This window comes from Magallana gigas, chromosome 1 (assembly GCF_963853765.1).
Source record: "Magallana gigas chromosome 1, xbMagGiga1.1, whole genome shotgun sequence".
NCBI lineage: Eukaryota > Metazoa > Mollusca > Bivalvia > Ostreida > Ostreidae > Magallana > Magallana gigas.
The window spans coordinates 15,455,370-15,476,340 of NC_088853.1; the positions used below are offsets into that span (position 1 = coordinate 15,455,370).

At 35.1% G+C, this 20,971-nt stretch overlaps 1 protein-coding gene across 17 annotated transcripts in view; it reads right to left on the minus strand.

Annotated features, from left to right (window-relative positions):
* Nucleotides 1-769: 769 nt before the first annotated feature.
* The window catches only part of LOC105335442 (pyruvate kinase PKM), a 26,605-nt gene continuing 6,403 nt past the window's right edge, over nt 770-20,971 (minus strand). For 6 of the 17 annotated variants that reach the window (XM_034465179.2, XM_034465177.2, XM_034465185.2 and 3 more), the window contains 13 exons: nt 19,926-19,949; nt 14,854-15,010; nt 14,291-14,382; nt 11,490-11,609; nt 10,794-10,980; nt 9,991-10,133; nt 9,020-9,147; nt 8,148-8,298; nt 7,596-7,748; nt 7,061-7,227; nt 6,121-6,239; nt 2,976-3,179; nt 770-2,399 (listed from right to left, as the gene is read on the minus strand). In XM_034465179.2, coding sequence (XP_034321070.2) covers nt 2,284-2,399; nt 2,976-3,179; nt 6,121-6,239; nt 7,061-7,227; nt 7,596-7,748; nt 8,148-8,298; nt 9,020-9,147; nt 9,991-10,133; nt 10,794-10,980; nt 11,490-11,609; nt 14,291-14,382; nt 14,854-15,010; nt 19,926-19,949 — 1,761 coding nt within the window. In that variant the 3' untranslated portion in view covers nt 770-2,283. Of the gene's footprint in view, nt 2,400-2,975; nt 3,180-4,650; nt 5,186-6,120; nt 6,240-7,060; nt 7,228-7,595; nt 7,749-8,147; nt 8,299-9,019; nt 9,148-9,990; nt 10,134-10,793; nt 10,981-11,489; nt 11,610-14,290; nt 14,383-14,853; nt 15,011-15,597; nt 15,619-16,470; nt 16,555-17,342; nt 17,382-18,085; nt 18,110-19,925; nt 19,950-20,971 lie in introns of those variants that run through there. The other 11 variants (XM_034465180.2, XM_034465178.2, XM_034465189.2 and 8 more) reach the window with 6 other exon arrangements.

Below are 20,971 nucleotides of genomic sequence, written 5' to 3' on the forward strand. Positions count from 1 at the left end.
CCATGTTTGCCTAACATGCTCCAAATAGTTCTGGAAAATAATATTAAACAAAAAGATAATGATACTGTATACAGGGAAATATTCGCCCCCGTTTTCTTTTCGCTCCTTTCGTCCGCATTATCAACTAGCAAATTTAAGACTACGCGAATTGCAATGGCACAGATTATCTCTCTTTAAACACCACATAACAGTCAGTCTGGGCGATATCAAAACCGCGGGGAGAAACAGTTTTCAAGAGAAGAAGGGCGAAAGTTACACGGGGCGAAAGTAATCCTTTAAACAGTATTACATCATTTCTTTTAAAAAAAAAAAAGCAAAATCGCATGTTACACTGTACCGACCAGTTTGCTTTATTTACACAATATATTAAGACAAATAACCTTTACCACTGAAGACTGTTTTGGACATTGAAAGGTATAACGACTTCCTTCTTACTACAGATTGAATACATGCACAATTGGTGATTTCTTTATCGCGGGACTAACCGGTCAGTTCGTAATCTATTAACATTGATTAACGACGACCGACCCAATTCAAGATTTACATATATGCAAATTCAAGTGTATTTTCAATATGATTATATAGAAAATGGCATATTCTATATAATATCTTGCACAAATGCCTGGTAATGCACCCTAGGCTAATTCTTTGAAACTTTGTCAAAGTAGAAGTAAATCAATGACAAAATCCTGGAAAAAGTTATTTAAAATTGTGAAACGTGTCTTCTGACCTTAAATTTTAATATAAAAATAGACAAATAAAGTCTGACAACTGTTAAAGATTTTATTTTATGCCCAACATCGTCAAACATGACATTTCAACAAAACAAAATAAAGAAAGCAAGTAATGGGGCACCAACAGAATTTTTAAAAAGTAAAAAGGAAAAAGTTAGAATGAACAGAAAACCAGCTTTTTTCACCAAGAACAAGTCAATATTAAAAAATTTGCCCTGCAAATATGAGTAAAACTCCTTTTCCATGCCTAGCAAAGAGAATTTTTAAAGATATCTGTCCAACATTATAAATTGAAGTTTGAAAAAATCAGCAACTTTTTATCGTTAGAAACGTTCAGGATAAAAAATTAGCTGCCAAATCATTTTTTAATGTATTGATTTCGATATTTTCATCATTTTTCAAATTCTGCAATCCATGCTTGTACAACGACCAAACCCTGTATCTACTTTAAATAAAGTATCACGTTACACATGTTACAAATACCATGCAATTTTTCAGCTAAACCTAATCTGGAACGCAACACAGCCATTAACTTTAATTGTGGTCTTTATAATATAATGCTATCATCACAAGTTACTTGGCCAATTTTGACTATTTCAGCAAACAAAAACCACCATTTACGTGCACACAATTTGCCTATAATTTACTTATACTTAGTTATGCGTTATTCACTTTTGTGATTTCATCAATATTCACTGAATACCAATTTTATATATTTCGTTGTTCAGTTGATCTACAAACTTAAATTCTCATTGATTGCAGTTTCCTATGACATACTGAATTGATAGGTTAATGACCACAAATTTAAGCGACCTTATGTATGCGATTTCGTTAAAAAAATACCATAAAAACTGATGCCCGCAAACACTGATGAAACCACAGCATAAAAGCTAGGGAGGTCTAAAAGATAATCTTTAATACCGCTTCTAATTAATACCAGCATTAATTACATATTAATACAGTATTTTCTACTCCCAATAAGATGAGATTCACATCCTTAAAGTCTACAATTATAGGGTCCAACATATCCCCTTGTAATTAAACTGAAGAAAAACAGATTAGCACTTTTAATTTCAATAACAAAACAATTTCAGTGACTCAATAACATGATGTTTCAAATCATTCAATAATGAATAAATTCAGCACATCTGTTATACTTTAAAATGTACAAGAAAGCATTAATGCAAAAGGATTAAATATTGACTTTAAATTTTGCAACACACACACACAAAAAAATAGTTGGTAGGGACAAATTTATCTCTATTCATAAAATAATGTAAATATCTTAATATTTCTGCAAAAACAAATACCTTATCAGAGATAACATTATTATATATATAAAAACAAAAGTTCCTCACACAAACATGTAAAAAAAATTCTGTCTGTACATATGTCAGCACTAGAAACAAAATCTGTGAAAAAAGTATTCACTAAAACAGTTGTTCATCGGGCTCTTCAACATAAAATTCCGTAATTTTCCCCAAGTTGTCTGCCCTTTGACTATGTGTGACTTTGAGCCACAGTTAATTGTTTGCGTCAGTACGTTTCCTCAAAAGAACTTGACATCGTCCTTTGAGCCCTTGGTGCTATCAGGGAGGGATGTTTCAGAAGATTTATTAGACAAATCACTCTCTATCTTGTGGAAACTTGGCACACTGGTTATTCCTACAATAACAAAAAAAAATTAAAAATTAAATTGACAAAATATTTACAGTGAAGGGGAGAGATTAAACCCAATAGTTTACCAATAGAAATGTATTACAATGTCCTCTTTACACAAGCAAAGTAAGTTTCTTAAATTCGCTGACAGTGAGAGCTAAAGGGGCAAAATAAAAAATGGGGGCAAATATTTCCCTGTATATAGTATTTTTTATTTCTCATATTTTCAATGTTGAATATGCACATGGAAGGGAAAAATAATCTTTTTTAATTAGTTTTGCCAGCCAAAACTTTCAAACTCAAATGCAAAAGGCAAGAATTTTGATTATAATGTTGAGATTTAAAAAGAGAAGAAAATAAGTTTTTCAGTTGAAATTAATTTTCCAAAAAGATCAAGTTTTTCCCTTTCTGAAATTTGGCATTTTTTTAATCAGATGAATGGAATTGCATAAAATCTGCTTCTACACTGCAAAAAGATAAGGGGATAAGGACCGGCTGTATGCGCTTTAATGGCATACAGAAGGATTTAACTTTAAATCTAATAATTGCAACAGTAACAACATAACCAAAATGATGGGTTACCTGTGATGGGGGCCAGTAGGTCTTTGTTAGCCACATCCACAGCGTTGATGATCCGCATGGTGTTTGTGGATCCGGATCCGGGCTTCCAGCCTGTGATGATGATGACCGGATCTCCCTTCTGGATAAATCCACGATCCATACCACTTTGGATTCCTTTGTAGATCCTCCTGTCAACATCGACGGTCCACTCGCTCATGACAGAGTCTGAAAGACGAGGTTATATCATGTAATCAAGCTATGGTCAACTAAGCTTCAGTGCAACAGTTGTTAAACTTAAAGCTATACATACAAGAATCTTTATTCTTAGAAGACTTAGAAAATCTTTAACTTTTATGGAAAATAGCTCAGAAAGTATATAGACAAATTAGAATCATAGAAATTGTATTCTTTTATCATCGAAAGCTATTAATTAAGAAATGTAATCAACATATTTGGTTAGAATAACTAATTAAAAGTGTTCATCAATAATTTCAAACATCCCATCAACAATTCCAAAATACCCACATAAAATATCGAAAAAATAATAATTTAATTAAAGTGCATTTTTCATTAAACTAAATACTGCTTAATAACCAGAGTTCATAACAGAACATTTTGAGGTATTCAAACTTGGAACCATGCAAAAAAATAAAAACAGAAAAAATGTGAAAAAGCAATTGCAATGTATTTGCATAGTTGGAAGTCATAAGATATTGTAACTCAACATGAGTAAGTTCTTTGTCTAGATATCTATGGAACACAAACTAAGGTAAAAAAAAATACAGTAAAACTTCGCACTCTGACATCTCAAATACAGTACTCACTAGACATGTCGAAAAGATTTGCAAGTCTCAACCAATTATTTTTTAAAGTTTTTTTCCTCAAATACTGGGAAATCTCGACGTTTTAAACAGTCCAATCTCGTTCAGGATAACGAAGTTATTTGGTTAATACATCCATAAATTTTCTCTTTATCAAAATATGAAATAAAAGGAATCATTTACTGCAGATATTTTGACAAAATTAAAATTTTCTTTTTTCATTTAGGGGAGATAACTCATCAAAAAATTTTCAGGTGCAGATGACCAGCTTCTTATATGTTGTCAGTCATGTGAATTTGGTTCATTTCACTTTCATTGCTATCTAGCTATACATATTTAATTAGTTTAGAATTATTCAAAATTGTTCAAAATCCCTTCATTATACATTGAATACCTTAAAAAAAAAAAAAATTTTGATTGGTCAAGATTTAGCCCAAACACTTTCAAAGCCCAAACACTTTCAATATAGTTTAACTGACTAAATTGCACTAATTAAACCAATTTTAAGTCAAACTGTTAGGTCTGGTTTGAATGGAACACTACGTAACCACAGATTTAAGCAATATGTGTCCCATGTTGTTAACACCGGACAACCAATTTGCAACAAATTTTATTTAATTGAGGAGAAGTTGGTAAAAAATTGTGCAGGTTCAGGAAATGTAAATACACATGCAGTATCTGTTAGAACTGGTAAATGAGAAAGACAATCAGTGATTCAACACAGGTAGTTAGTTAACAATAACAGTCAGCCCACCTCATCAAATTAACTATTCTGGACAACTCATGAACTGTACATTTGACTGCCTGAATAACTGACCAAAATCCCACTTCTATGATCTCCAGATATGAGCATGTACTGTGTAATTCTGACTGGGCAAGATTCAACATCTTTATTAAAGAGCAACAACACAAATAACCATGACAATGAGGTATATTCAACAAACAAATTATATCTCCATAAATAGCTAGGAACTAAAACAAATTAACAGAAAAAATATTCTATGGTATTGAAGTTCAGATGATCATATCAGAGGCTTTCCTCAACAATCCATAGATTTTACCTAAACTTTTCAACAATCTACAGCTTTCACCTAACAATTATAGAAGTCTCTCAAAGGTTTCTATAATAATTCATTGTAACCTTTAACAAGGGTACCCCCAATATGGCCCCTGACAGTTTCTATTTTTAGTCATTGTAATCTTTGATGATGGGTACCCCCAGTATAGGCCCCTCATCCGTCTCGGGGGCATTGATGATCCTCAGGGTGTTGGTGTAGCCTGACCCAGATTTCCAGCCAGTCACTATGATCATGAAATCCCCATTCTTTATGAAGTTTCGGTCCTTCCCAAAGGCTATGGCCTTGTAAATCCGCTTGTCCATGTCCTCGGTCCAAAACTCAACGCGAGGCTCTGTGTATATTGCAAAGCATGATGGGATACATAAAGAGCAAAGCATGATGGGATACATATAGAGCAAAGCATGAAGGAATACATAAAGAGCAAAGCATGATGGGATACATACAGAGCAAAGCATGAAAGGATATTTATATATGCATACAGCACAAGGCATGATGGGGTGCATTCAGACCAAAGCATTATGGGATATATACAGTGGAAAGGATGATGGGATACATACAGTGGGAAGCATGATGGGATACATTTAGTGCATGACATGATTGGATAAAAGTCGAGCATAGAAAGTTACACATATAGATACCTACACACTACAAAGCATATTGGGATAATAAAAATTGCAAAGTATATCTGCTTAGCCCAGCATGCCCTTGAGCATATAAAGTGCAAAGGATGATACAACCATTCATTAAATTGCATGATGAAACTTAACAATTCAAAGCATACTTTGAAGTGTATGGAGACTTCAGCATTTGACCTGTATCTTTGTAATGAAGTCATGTACCTTTCTGTTTTTTTGTTTTGTTTTTGTTTTTGTTTTTTTGTTTTGTTTTTTTTTTTTTGGGGGGGGGGGGGGGGGGGTAATATCTTTGTTGTAAAATCTCCAGGTATCAAAATATGCATACAAAATAGCTGTATATTCTGTATACTTTATTTAGAATAAGTAAGAGGTAATTAAAGATACATGTAAAATGGGTTGTTTCAATCTCACACCACACTGGAATAAGTACACAAAGTCAAAAGACTCTCATTGCTCTAAGGGACAGTGAATATGAAACTAGACAATCATACAATTACACTGGCTATCACGGTTTTGACACTGAACAAACATAAGTATATAGACTATCCCCAGCCCCTGATATACAACATAGACAAATATACATGTATAACTAAAGCCTACTCCCCCCCCCCCCCCCCCCCCAGTTACTTACCCACATAGTGGATAGGGAAGATGCCCCTGAAGAGATGACACTGGCGAGCTGTCTGTTCTATCCTTGTGATGGCCAGGATCGGACAGCGGGGCCTGTACGCTGAGATCAGATGGGCCGACCTAATGACAGAAAAATCACCATTAAATACATGTATAAGCATCATATCCTTATACAGTAAAACACGCTTATAACGAAGTCCCAGGGACGGCCAATTTAACTTCGTTATAAGCGTAATTCGTTATATCCGTCAAGTTTACAACATGAAATAGAGACTTGGGGAATGAAATTCACTTCGCTGTAGGCGTCAATTCATTATAAGCGTGTTCGCTATAACCGTGTTTTACTGTATCCATATTAATTATTTCAAAATTTTTTAATCTGCATCTTTTTTTTATTACAAAATGTACAATATTCTCTATACGATTGAAAAAAACCCCATAGTCCTGTATATATAGAAATGATGATTTTACAACAGTTCTGGCATTCATCTACTTACACAATAGTAAAATGAATTTTTTTTATATCAATTGAGTATTTTCATCATAAATACTGTGGAATCATCGTGGTGGACCAATGTTCATGGCTTTCGTGGGTAACCTTTGCCCACAAATTTACATCCCCACGCACCGATACACAATCATTTGTTTAATGTTTGTTAAAAATATCCTGTTTACACTACCAAATTAACTACATCCCCATGAACCAGAAAAAATTTTGGCCAACCACGAACATTGACCTCCATGAACAAAAATGATTCTTCAGTAATCCTATACTGAATTCAAAGCCAAAAATCTCTGCTTTGAATTTGAGGAGGCTAGATATTCAACAAGTTCCTGATTTAATCTATCTGAAAATTTAAGGAATGCTTTTTTAAGCCAAAAACTATCAGACAGCAAAGGAAAACATTAAAAACTTGGTCCCACTGTTTTAAGTACATTACCTTCCTGAGGTGGTGATAACAATGATGGCGGCAGCCATACACTTGAACGAGGCCTCCACTGCTGCTATGGCGACGGTATGGGTGGCGTCTGTGGGGGTGGGGGTCTCCTTACGGAGTTCCTCAAACAGCTGGTGGTGGAAGACTGCGGACTCAGCTTCCCGGCAAATCTATAGAACAAACCAAATACATAAGCAATTGGTTTACAAGCCTAAGTACACTTCTTTGAAACATAAGTAGATCATCTTCTTTACCTGTGATCTTTGATAGTTGAATTCTGGTTTAAAACCTTATTTGATTGGCTACACATTTTTATTGTAAAACATAATATCATATGAATGCAAAATTCCTTAATCTGCTTGAAATTATATTAAAATATTGTACAAATAATGTTAAACCATAAGGAATAAAATTCTTAGCAGTTTTAAAAAGCAAAAAGTAAACTGTCTAAAGTTATACCAAATACAGTAATATAGGCAGAAACATTAAATTCCTTAAGCTGCAGGGACCTATGACTGACAGATATATTATGACTGACCTTCTGCATCATTTTGACTGACTCCAGTGGGTAGTCTCCCTTGGCAGTTTCCCCTGACAACATGACACAGTCGGCCCCGTCTAACACGGCATTGGCCACATCGCTGGACTCTGCCCTCGTGGGGCGGGGCTTCTTCACCATCGACTCCAACATCTGTACATAGCAAAAGGCAGAATGTCATCAATAAATTGTTGTTGAATGTTCTTGCTTTTTTGTGTAAATATTTGATACCAAGCAACAAAGCTTTCAATTTTCTCATTTCTTTATAAAAATGTTTGTTACCAATAACAAAGATAATTTCATATCAATGACACAGCAAAAACAGAAAGTAGTCAACAAGAATTAAATTCCTTGTACATGTATTCAGTTCATAATAAAAAATAATTCTTTCTCTCCCCAAAACAGATTTTGTCAAATCTGATCTCAAAACCAAATAATTAACATTTCATGCTGTGACGTTAGTTCCAATTTTGGATTTGTGGCACAAATAATGGAACAATGACACCACTTTTGGACTGACCTACATATACATGTATCCTGTACTGTACTAACCTGTGTGGCACAGATGACGGGTTTCCCTGCCCTGTTACATCGACCAATCATCATCTTCTGGGCCAGGAACACCTTCTCTGGGGGAATCTCAATGCCAAGGTCACCTCTGGCCACCATGATACCATCCGACTCCTGCAGGATCTCGTCAAATCTGTAACAATAGTCAACATTATCAAGCTAATTCAATCAGTGATTGGATAGCTAACAAATTACCTGTCAAATAAACATACTTTTAACTAGTAACTACAATATTTTTGACCATACACCTTTTTCAGTATTATAAAATTAAAATGTTCATTCATTTTTATACAGAACTCTTTATATAAAGAAGAAATACAGCCCTCTTAAACTTTGTTTTCAGTTATCACTGCATCAGATCAAATCACAGGCTGCTACATAGATTGATTTTATTCAAAAATGGAATAATTCAATTTCTTTTTTCATTTTCAGTTCAGAAGTATGAAAATTCAGTTATACATTAAAATATAATGCAACCCAAATTATATTTTTAACTTTCTGACCTGAAAATCTAAACATTAATTCTTTTTGGACTGAAGTACATACCATTATACAAAGAAGTGTTTACAGAGGACCCTATCGTATCTGACCAAAGGTCATCTAATATATACAATATATGCTGGGGACATTCTCAAAACCATTCATTATTCATGTAAACGTAAACAGCGGACTTTCTCATGATAATTCGTTTCTGTCTGTCAGTCATGCAATGCAATGCAATGGACTCTTTAATGCTCTTCAATTTTTATCAGACAGTCAACTTAGTGTTATATTAAATATAAACAAGGGACCATCTCAAAACCATTCAGTTCCCGTTATTAGCCAGCTATAACTCTACAATGATCCCCCTGTACCGTTTGACTCCTTCATGGTTCTCTATCTTGGCAATGATCTTGATGTTCTTTCCTTTCTCTCCTAAGATAGACCTGATGTCTTTGATGTGCTGACCACTTCTGATGAAGGACGCAAAAATCATGTCCACCTACAATAAGGTCAAACATTGAATGGAAATCCTGAAAAAAATCTCAACATACATTGTACAATACATATACTACAAAAGAAAAGTTTTGGCCCCTTTTTCAACACATTCTCTATCATAAATTTATTGCTTTGAGTTAGTTTTTGGTCTTCTTCAAATAATTCATGTAAGTTACACGTTCTCTGTAAACAAGAATTGCTTGTATGAATTATTTCCCTTTAGACCTAAATTTATGTCAAATAACTTTAGCCCATAAAACTTAGTCATATAAGGTAGTTTGTTGCAATAAACAACTTATCATTAACAAATACATGTACATGTTATAATCAGATACATCTAGATTATTTGAAAGCATATTCCAAATACCAGAACCAAACAAAATGCCTTAAACCCTACCACTGTACCTTTTTCATCTGACTTATCCCCTCAAACACCCCCCCCCCCCCCATAATAGTCTTCATCCCTCCCTTCCCCCATTCACAACATGCAAACAGATTATCTATCTCCTCCCCATTTCCTGAACCTATCATAAAAACTCACCCCATGAGATACATACAACAGTAGGTCCTCCCCCATCTCAATTACAGTGTCTTTATCCCTCTCCCTATCAAATAACCCCTTTAACATCTCTCTGGACTCACCAAACACTAGGTCCCCCCTTCCAATCACAGTCTTTATTCCTCTCTTCCTATCAAATACTCTTCTCCATTCTTCCTTAAACCTCTCCACTCCGCCAGACTTATCCCCCTGAGATACACCACACAGTAGGTCCTCCCCCTCCCAATTACAATGTCTTTAACCCTCTCTTCCTATCAAGTACTCTTCCCCTCCCTCCCTCAGACTTACCCCCTGAGAGACACCAAACAATAGGTCCTCCTTGTCCTTGGTTGAGACGGCGGGGAGGTCAACGGCTATCCCGGGGAGGTTACAGCCCTTCTTACTGCCCAGGTCGCCCCCATTCTCCACCACACAGTTAATATAGTCAGCACCTACAATGTATTAAAGGAGGTCAGGTGGTGAACAAATTAACCATCAGATCTGCTTTTAACTTTAACATATAATACATGTATTTTTGTCCGTATACTAACATTCAATAGAGAAAAAATCCAGAGTTTTAGCTTTAAAATATATCAGTTTCCTGTATCTTTATATAGAGCTCTTCTTTTTAGGAGATTTAAATAGTCTAAAATTAACCACATCCATTGAGCCCTCTTAAAACAATAAAAAATTCACAATCTATCTCTTATAACATGAAAATCACACACAGTTTAGTTAGTTGGCACATCATTGTTATAGACTTATATATATATCACACTGACTACTGTTCTTTAAAACAATCCATAATATACTTTAATACATTTAAATCTGTGGGGCTCAATTTTTGGTGATTTGTTTAAATCTTAACTTCATATGGACATTAATCATGGATTCACTTGTTAATACAATGTCACTATAGAAAATACTATTTCTTAATTTTAGTGAATTCAAATCAAAAGTGAGGAGTTGCTTTGAAATCCCAAGAAAATCGAGCCACCAAGTGTAATAATTTCACAGTAATCTTACAATTGATGGCCTTTAATTTCATGTAACAATGATCGCATACATGTAACACTTCACAATTTTTCTATGATGTCGACCCAAAAACTGACCCATTTCCTTGACGATGACGGAGATAAGTCCGTCGTCGATGAACATCCTGGAGCCCACGGACATGACCTTGGTGATGTTCTTGTAGTCGACCCACAGCGTGTCCTTGCTACACTTCTCCTTGAACTTGTCGTCCGTCGTGATCTTGATCTTGTCCCCCGTGTTCAGTGTTAGTTCCGCTGAGGCTCCCTGTGAATGGTCAGAAAGGTATTTCATAATTTGTTTCTCAAACCGCTTACGATGCGTAAATCACTCATCATTTTAGGAACAGAGAGAAGAAAAGAATATACATTTGAGACAATGCAATTCTTAGTATTATGTCTAAAACTTAGCCTACACATGCCCCCTTTTTATCTTTCTTTCTTTTGTACTGAAAAATCAGAACTTCTGATTACAATTATTTTTCAGCTATGGTAATAGAAAACCTACATGATTAATTCAATGCAAAGTATTAAATTTTCTCAACAAACCAACTTTGAAAATGTAACCCCCCCTCCCAAATAAATGTTGCAATTTTATTTCATTCCTATTTTATAAGGGGAATAACTCAGTTTTTCATTCTGGACCAAAAGATCAAATTATCTTATCTAAATTATCTTATCTGAATTATCTATAAAATTATCTTATTTATCTTATCTAAATTATCTATAAAATGATCTTATCTTTATTATCTATAAAATTATCTTATCTGTACCCACCCCCTCCAGGAGTCCGGTCCTGATCTCTGGCCCCTTGGTGTCCAGGGCGATCGCTAGGGGACGGGGCGAGCTGAACCCCTTCACCGCCTCACGAATGTTCTTGATGGTCCCCTCGTGGTACTACAAATTCATAAAGCAGTGTTAAGCTTGACACACAATTATCAGAATACTTCAAGTCAAGTCCTTTATCTTATTAACAGACATTATCATTTCATCGAGCAAGGTTCAACAATTGAGGAAAAAAAAATTCTGATATTAAAACAAGAGGCCCAGGGGCCACATTGCTCACCTGAGCAACAATTGCCTTAATTCTGAGCAAATTAGCATTACATGATCAAAATATCTTGGCAACTAAGTACAGTAGATCTTGCTAAAAAAAAATTGAAAATCTGCCAATTTTTATCCACCTCTTTCTTTTGGTAAATACCAAGCCCCTTTTGTTGTTGTACCTGTAAGAAGATTTTTCTCTATTCCTATATACCCCCCCCCCCATTTTGTGGCCCCACTTTTCTCTAGGGTATCATGGTTTCATCAAACTTATATCTGCATAACCTGTGCTTTCACACTTTGTACTGAGTTTTGGACCGAAAAACTTTCCCAGAATATTTTTAAAGATTTTCTCTATATATTCCTATGTAAAAATTCAAACCGCCATCACGGCCCCGCCCTACCACAAGGGACTGTGATTTTGAATTTACACTACCCGAGGATGCCTCTACACAAGTTAAAGCTTTTCTGGCCAAATGGTCTTTAAAAAGAATATTTTTAAAGATTTTCTCTATATATTCCTATGTAAAAATTCATTCCCCACTGTGGCCTCACCATTCTACTGGACTATTATTTTAACAAACTTGAATCTATATACGATTTGGAAATGCTTCCACTCAGATTTCGGCTTTCCTGGCCAAATAGTTTTGAGAAGAAGATTTTTTAGAGATTTTCTCTATGTATAAAAATGTATCCCCCATTGTGGCCCCGCCCTACCCTCAGGGACCATGATTTGAACAAACTTGAATCTACATTATCTGAAGATGGTTACCCGCCAATTTGAACTTTCTTGGTCAAATAGTTTTTGAGAAGAAGATTTTTTAAGATTTTCTCTATATATTCCTATGTAAAACTTGATCCCCCAATTGTGGCCCACCCTACCCCTGGAGACCATGATTTGAACAAACTTGAATCTACACTATCTGAGGATGCTTCCACTCAAATTTGAGCATTCCTGGCCTAATAGTTTTTGAGAAGAAGATAATCTCTATATATTCGTATGTAAAACTTGATCCCCCAATTGTGGCCCCACCCTACCCCCGGGGACCATGATTTGAACAAACTTGAATCTACACTACCCGAGGATGCTTCCATTCAAATTTGAGCTTTCCTGGCCTAATAGTTTTTGAGAAGACGATTTTTAATATATATTCCTATGTAAAACATGATCCCCCCATTGTGGCCCCACCCTACCCCCAGATACTATGATTTGAACAAACTTGAATCTACACTACCTGAGGATGCTTCCCTTTTAATTTGATCTTTTCTGGCCAAATTGTTTTTGAGAAGAAGATTTTTAAAGATTTTCTCTATATATTCCTATGTAAAACATGATCCCCCAATTGTGGCCCCACCCTACCCCCGGGGACCATGATTTGAACAAGCTTGAATCTACACTACCTGAAGATGATTCCATTATAATTGGAGCTTTTCTGGCCCAATAGTTTTTGAGAAGAAGATTTTTAAAGATTTTCTCTTTATATTCGATGTAAAAATTGATCCCCCTATTGTGGCCCCACCCTACCCCCGGGGACCATGATTTGAACAAACTTGTATCTACACTATCTGAGGATGCTTCCTCTCAAATTTGAGCTTTCATAGCCTAATAGTTTTTGAGAAGAAGATTTTTAAAAATTTTCTCTATATATTCCTATGTAAAACTTGTTCCCAGAATTGTGGCCCCACCCTTCCCCCGGGGACCATGATTTGAACAAATTTGAATCTACACTACCTGTGGATGCTACCATTTTAATTTGAGCTTTTCTGGCCCAATAGTTTTTGAGAAGAAGATTTTTAAAGATTTTCTCTATATATTCCTATGTAAAACATGATCCCCCAATTGTGGCCCCACCCTACCCCCGGGGACCATGATTTGAACAAATTTGAATCTACACTACCTGTGGATGCTACCATTTTAATTTTAGCTTTTCTGGCCCAATAGTTTTTGAGAAGAAGATTTTTAAAGATTTTCTCTTTATATTCCTATGTAAAACTTGATCCCCCAATTGTGGCCCCTCCCTACCCCTGGGGACCATGATTTGAACAAACTTGAATCTACACTACCTGAGGATGCCTCCACACAAGTTTTAGCTTTTTAGGCCAAATAGTTTTTGAGAAGAAGATTTTTGAAAAATACCAACAAATTTTCAATAATTTTCAATTATCTCCCCTTTAAAGAGGGCAAGGCCCATCATTTGAACAAACTTGAATCCCCTTCACCTAGTAATGCTTTGTGCCAAATTTGGTTGAAATCTGCCCAGTGGTTCTTGAGAAGAAGATGAAAATGTGAAAAGTTAACAACGACAACGACGACGACGACAGACAACGGACAAATTGTGATCAGAAAAGCTCACTTGAGCCTTTGGCTCAGGTGAGCTAAAAATTGCAAATCTATTCTGAAAGCAGTAATAGGTTGGCAATATCAGAATACATGAAGACCATTTTTTCCCCCCCAAGGGCATGGTTATTCATTCAAGCGGCAATAAAGCCAAATTAAAAAAATATCTGAAATGATTACTGATATTAAGCAATACCTCGTGGGTTCCATGTGAGAAGTTGAGGCGAGCAACATTCATTCCTTCAATCACCATCTTCTGTAACGTGTCAATTTCTCGGCAAGCCGGACCTAAATATAATACAATGTATGACTAAAATCAAGCTATAATAACATATCTATGCATTATCTGCATTCCGAGTTCATTTTAGTTCCAAATGTAAACTTGAGTGCTCTTATAACTCAACAAATATTAGGATAAAAAAAATCTAAAAACAAAACCACTTAAAATTGATGGATTTTTTTTTACACATAATTATACTGATATTGTCTTTAAACTCATTACAAAAATATTTCTCAAGTTGGAAACTGAACCCGAATTGCTATTCAGCTAAATACACTTAAGCTCCTAGCTTCCATAATGGAGCCCTCTCCCAATTTTTTTTTTAAACATCAGATATAAAAAATTGGAGAGGGCTACATTATTGCAGCTATTAAGCTCCAGGTGAAAGAAACAGAAATTCTTACAATAACCTTACCAGCACTGAGTCCAGTTCGCACAATTTTAGAGGACCCAGTGTATAGTGATATAGAGATACTAACCAATAGTACAGATGATGCCTGTCATACGGACTTCGTGGGGCTCCGAGTCGATGTCCAGCTTACACATGTGCTCCAGATGAGACATTGCGTCGGCTGCGGCCAGCTGCTGACACTGGCGATAGTAGCCACCCTCGCGCTCCATCTCCTTCACGTTAAACTACAACAGAGGAAATGCAGGCTACAGGTTAAAATGCAACAAAGGAAACTCAGGTCACATGTGCAACAGAGGAAACTCAGGTAACATGTTAAAGTGCAACAGAGGAAACTCAGGTTACATATTGATTTTTAACAGCGGAAACTCAGGCTATATGGTTTAACCTTTAACAGCTTAACATATATATCTTCCCTGAAAAAAGGTTCAAGATACATGTACTTACTTATTCTGTAAAACAATGTGTACTGGGTTAAACAGATTCAGAGACTGAAAACTCAGGTAGGTTACAAACTGCTTAATGATTATCTAAATATAGTTTAAAGAATAAACCTTCACAGTACTACATGTACATTGATTTGATACCTTATATAAATAATTTGTTTATCTCATTTCTAAGAAAAACATAAATATTGGTTACTCATCATGTCAATCCTGTGAATATATATGTACAGTATTTTGGACATGCAATATCCCAAATTGAAAATCTAGTCATGTATAATTGATTACCCAGTAATTGCAGCAATAGTGTGTGATAAATTTATTGCTTATTGCTATGAAGCAAGAATAGATCTCAATAAGGCAATACTTACCAACTAAAAATAAGAATTAAAGAATTCAACAGATTCCAATTTCATTTGCCACAAACATTTGAAAATTAAATGTTACAGTACTGTATATATCTGAAAGCAAATATTCCATCAGGATCGTGATTTTAATGTTTTGCATTATTATCAAATTAACATAATGTTTAACTGACAAGCTTACATAATAAAAAAAAAATTTCACGTGGCAGCTACAATATATAAGCACTTACTCAAAATATGATTGCCAGCCTTACAGCGTGATGATCGTGATGGGGGGAAAAAATGTGTCAAAATAATACTAATAATTCTATAAAATGGACATGTGATTATGACAGTGATATTATGGCAAGGATATAGTTTAACCCTAACAATATAGCAGCACTGAAGCTGTACTTAAAATGAATCAGGGTGGGAAAACCTGAGCTTATATACAACAAAAGGGTTTGGCGTTTGCTGACACTGCAATACACACTGCAATACACAATATCCAATGAGGATTTAAAGTAAATAACCACACTCTTCTAACTGACAACTGAAACAACTTATATATATAAAAACTAACAGACAATACAGTATGTTTGTACAAGCAAATCCATTAAAACTACATCCCCGCAAATATTTGAAGTAAAAACATGCCCCCCCCCCTCAAATATTGAAATGATGTCACAAAGTGTTTAATCACCCGTCTTAGTTTAATCACAACCTTACACTTGTTTTAACTACAAGCCACAGAAAAGAATGGGTAGTCCTTACTCAGCTTATTACATGGCCAGCACATAATGATTTCAACGAAAGAAGCTGTCAGTTTATGCTCACTGGCAGTAGCTGACCTTAAACTATATTTACAAGTATAAGTACTTAGTCCATTGATGTACTTACACTATGTGATACTTTCTGTCTGCCTCCATCATAGTTTGTGATCAACAACTTTGGGCAATTTTTACTCATCACAAAAACACAACAGAGCTGCTTTTACACTGCTTGTTATATGGGTCATACGCTGCTACTTTAAAGAAGTCTGTTAGAGAGGCTTTTACCAGATTTCTTTCTCTCTCTAATGGACCATACTTGGCTAGCCATTCAATTATCAATTTCTCTTGCCAAAATGATGACATTCGATGCTGAATATCCGACAAAAGATTGATTAAAATCTTCACAAAATGCACGACCAATAGACATCATTAGGGAAAAAACCAATGACTGACTTAAATTTTGCTCCTATAAACTAATGTATTACCATAAAGAAGTACATGTAAATCAAGACTTAAATCTTTACCTTCAAAATCCTTTTATACATGTATGTCAAAATGGTGGCTAAACCATCCCTATAAATGTATGGATATGGAACTGCCAGTGGTTAAAAAAAATCTGTCCACTAAAAAACGATCTCACACCGCATACACATCTGATTCACCTTGATAAGTAAAAACTATTAAATGGACAACATTCCAAATCATCAGAGCCTGGCATTTCCTGTGTCCTGTCCTTTAAGAAAGTAGACCTGCAAAAACTCACATTCACCTTATATCACCTTAACTCACCTGGGCAGGTGTGGCTTAAAAAAATATTCTAGATAAAACTTTAGTTCAATATAGCTACTGTCCTCTTAAAAAGGGGGACCTGCTTGCAATAAAGAAAAACTATTTTCGCCTTGAATGTCATACATCACAGTTGTAGGAGAGCTCTCTATATTTGACAGGTAAGCTAATGTTTAACATTATTTTACACTATTAAACGGATGAGTCAATCACCTGGTTTCGGTATATGTTGAACATTCCTATACTACACACACAGCTCTGATTGTATATTTATCAAGCACTCTATGTCCACAAGTTGGGATAAAAATAGGACAGAGACCTATTGGTACACAATATCTGAAATGTTGGTTATCTTAAGAATGCGGACCATCCAAATGTTAGTACATGAACTATAATCTTACCATGACCCATAATAGTTTATCAGGATTATGGCCTTGTAGTCAATGATATCTACAGATATGAGTTACCTATCCTTTGATTAAATTTTATCATACTGCCCTGTAGTTGATATGTATAGATAATATAGTACCTATCCTAAGTTTTGATAATTGTACTTGGTCACATGCTGATGCTGTTGCAATAGGTCAATCAATATCAGCAGGCATGTGACCTCATCAAGACCACTGACCTCTTTTTAATCAACATTTGTTTGGTCAGTGTGAGCCCATGATAAAGTCGGCCTGTTTGTAAACAGTACATATATCAACCATATGGAACAAACTTGTACCATACTGTAAGTTTTGTCGATGATGAAATATTATCATTTGTACAACTGTACATCCTATGAAACCAGTTTGTGTGTGTGAGAGAGAGAGATGGAGAGAGGGAGAGGGAGAGAGGGGGGTACTATACTGTATTAATACTAATAGGAAAAGCTTACTGAAACATGTTAGTACCCCAGCATCCTATACTACTACACAATCATATGATTGTCATGTTGAATGAATCAAACTTACCTGTTTATACTTGCAATGATTCTGATCAGAATGAGTTGGCACAGAGTGACACAATGTACTACACTACTACACACTCAGATTCATGTTCCAAAACCACTGAGAACAGAAGTATTACATACCACGCACACAGAGAGCTGTAACTGACCAAATGGTTCCGAGATCAGCGAGATCAGCGAGATCAACAAGCTGAGATAGAAAAGAGATTAGAAGAGACACTGGCCGAGATGATTGGAGAGTTACTCCATCCAGTGATTACAAGCCGCAAGGGGTGATTTGTTGGACAGGTGCCCCCATTCCTAAAGCTCTCTATCACACACTGTGTTGATTATACTGCCCATGATACACACATAATTATATGCTGGCCTCCAGTGAACCAAAGACAATCATAGCATTAGCCCTGACCCTCAAATGGCCAATACACACAAATGCTGGCCACAAAAACAGTGTCAAAGTACACGGAATTTCTCTTGCCAAACTTCAGCAACTTTTATCTGGTCTTTTCAAATAATATGGAGTATATTTAAAGACTATATCTAGTGAATGGAGATGGGAACTTTTTCTTGCTCTTAAAAAGTGATTTCTGGAGCATAGATTGTTATTCTTTGTATTGTAAGTACACATATTTTGATCAAACTCTGGAACATGCACTAATGTTTTACAACTTCAAAATTATGCAATATTAATTAATGTCACAAAATCTATACGCTTGACTAAACATCTTTGGTAGTCTCTTTCACTGAATTCATTGTCGTACTTTTTATAACACTTTTGATCTACATAATAGTAAAATTTGACCTACATCTTTCTTAAACCATGACAAATGATTATTTCATAACTAATATATCAATGGAAAATGTCAGCTTTCATGTATGAAATAGAATACATGTGTTGAGAAATGAAACAAGTTTACCATGCATGCAATAATTTAATCTGATTTAAATGGTTTTAAATTAGAGTAAGTGCTTCATAAGTAAACTGATGGAAAAAAAATCATTAATTTATTCCCAACCACCAACATAAGGATACAAAATCTGACAGCAAAAGCAAATCTTAAGGGTGGATCCATATTTTGGGAGTATGAAATTCACATTCATGATCATTGAATGAACACTGAAGATTAATATTTGATTCTCCATTAAAAATCACCATTTAAATGATAACTCTGCAGTATACATAGCATATAAATTCTTAAGATGCTTTTATTATCAATAGAAAATCGGTAATTCCAGATTAATACAGGGATTGTGGTTTCATCATATTAAATCCTTGATTACTAATTTTTTTTTGTATGAAGATTTCATTGCTGATCTGAGCAAAACAAAAAATTCAAAGTAATATAGGTACAACAAACTTGTACAATATAATAGCAATTTACTTTGATGCCTACAAGTTCACATGAATTCTTGGAAGATTTCTTTAAAAAAAAAAAAACCCATAATCCATGCACAGATTCTAAAGTAGGGGGGGGGGGGGTGTCCAAGGAATAATGTTGTTTTCCAAAGGGGGTCCAAGGCCTGAAATTTCTAGGAGGTACTGCACCTGCTGGACACACCCTTCCCTCCCCCCTACCCCTTGAATCTGCTCTTTATCCACAAGACTTAAAATTTAATGCCCATAAAAATTAATGAAACCATAAAAAGTAAGTGTTGACTTTAGTAAATGAATTTCCCTCAATCTCACCCCTTAAAGCTCACAAAACCTCTTGGATCCACCACTTATGATAGCACCATTTAATCCTTGTAAAATTAATATCATTAATAAGCACAATGTGCAGCGTACAATTGTTATGAGAGTACGAGAATATGAGAGGGAGTAAAATGATTGGTCGATCGTCACAAACCTTGGGCTCCTTAGGGGTAGGGTCCTGAAATGGTAAGTCATGTGGTGACAAAAAAGCACAATCAAAATCCAACGAATCAAAAGACACACATTAACAGTTGTTAACACGCAGCACTCTTGATCAATATCTGGTACATGTATTAATAAGCTAATGAGAGATAGAAAAATTTGATTATCTGAGTTTGTAGAGTTGTCTTTCCTGAACAAATTTTACCTTTGACTTTCTCTCTATTAATGTATACTATATATATATCAATTAATGTTCTAATCATGCTAATTGTTCATGGTATTTTACTCTAAGAAGCAAAATTTAAGCAATTATATGCTTTGAACAAATTCAGATATTGAAAAAAAAATTGGAGTGGACAGAGAGAGAGAGAGAGAGAGAGAGAGAGAGAGAGAGAGAGAGAGTATATTCAAAACTCATAAACAAACAAGTACGCATGTACCATAAATGTTGCTGGTAATACATGTTAATTGATTTGCCATGCAATCAGCATGCTCAGTCTCCAAGAGTGTAATCATCATTGATACCTATGCATTTATTTTACAACTTGTAATAGGCCTACGGTCAACTTTAAATAATAAAACAAATCAGGGTACCTGGAGTCAGGAAAACCTCCCAGCACTAAATTAAACTAATAATCATGAAGTTTTTCTACCACGAAAATGAAATTATGAAAATGAAAGTTATGGCCAGTTTTAAGGTGGTATGGGACAGCTGTTGATATTAATGTAGATAAAAGTACACTATAATTGAAATACTTGCACCAGTGTAGAATTTTCAAATTTTACAATATTTAACCGAAAAGTAGCTTTTTAAATAATTTGGAGCCCTAAAAATTGTAAAACCCTGAGCGGGATTCGAACTCGTGACTTACAGATTTATATTAAACCCTCTAACCCACTGCGCTACGTTGTTAGGTGACAATATTGGGAAAGAAACTACTCATATAAATACACTTCATTTTATTGTTTACTTCGATAAACATTACATCACAACATGGAAGTGTCCAATACCACCTTAAAATATTATTTGCTTTCCCT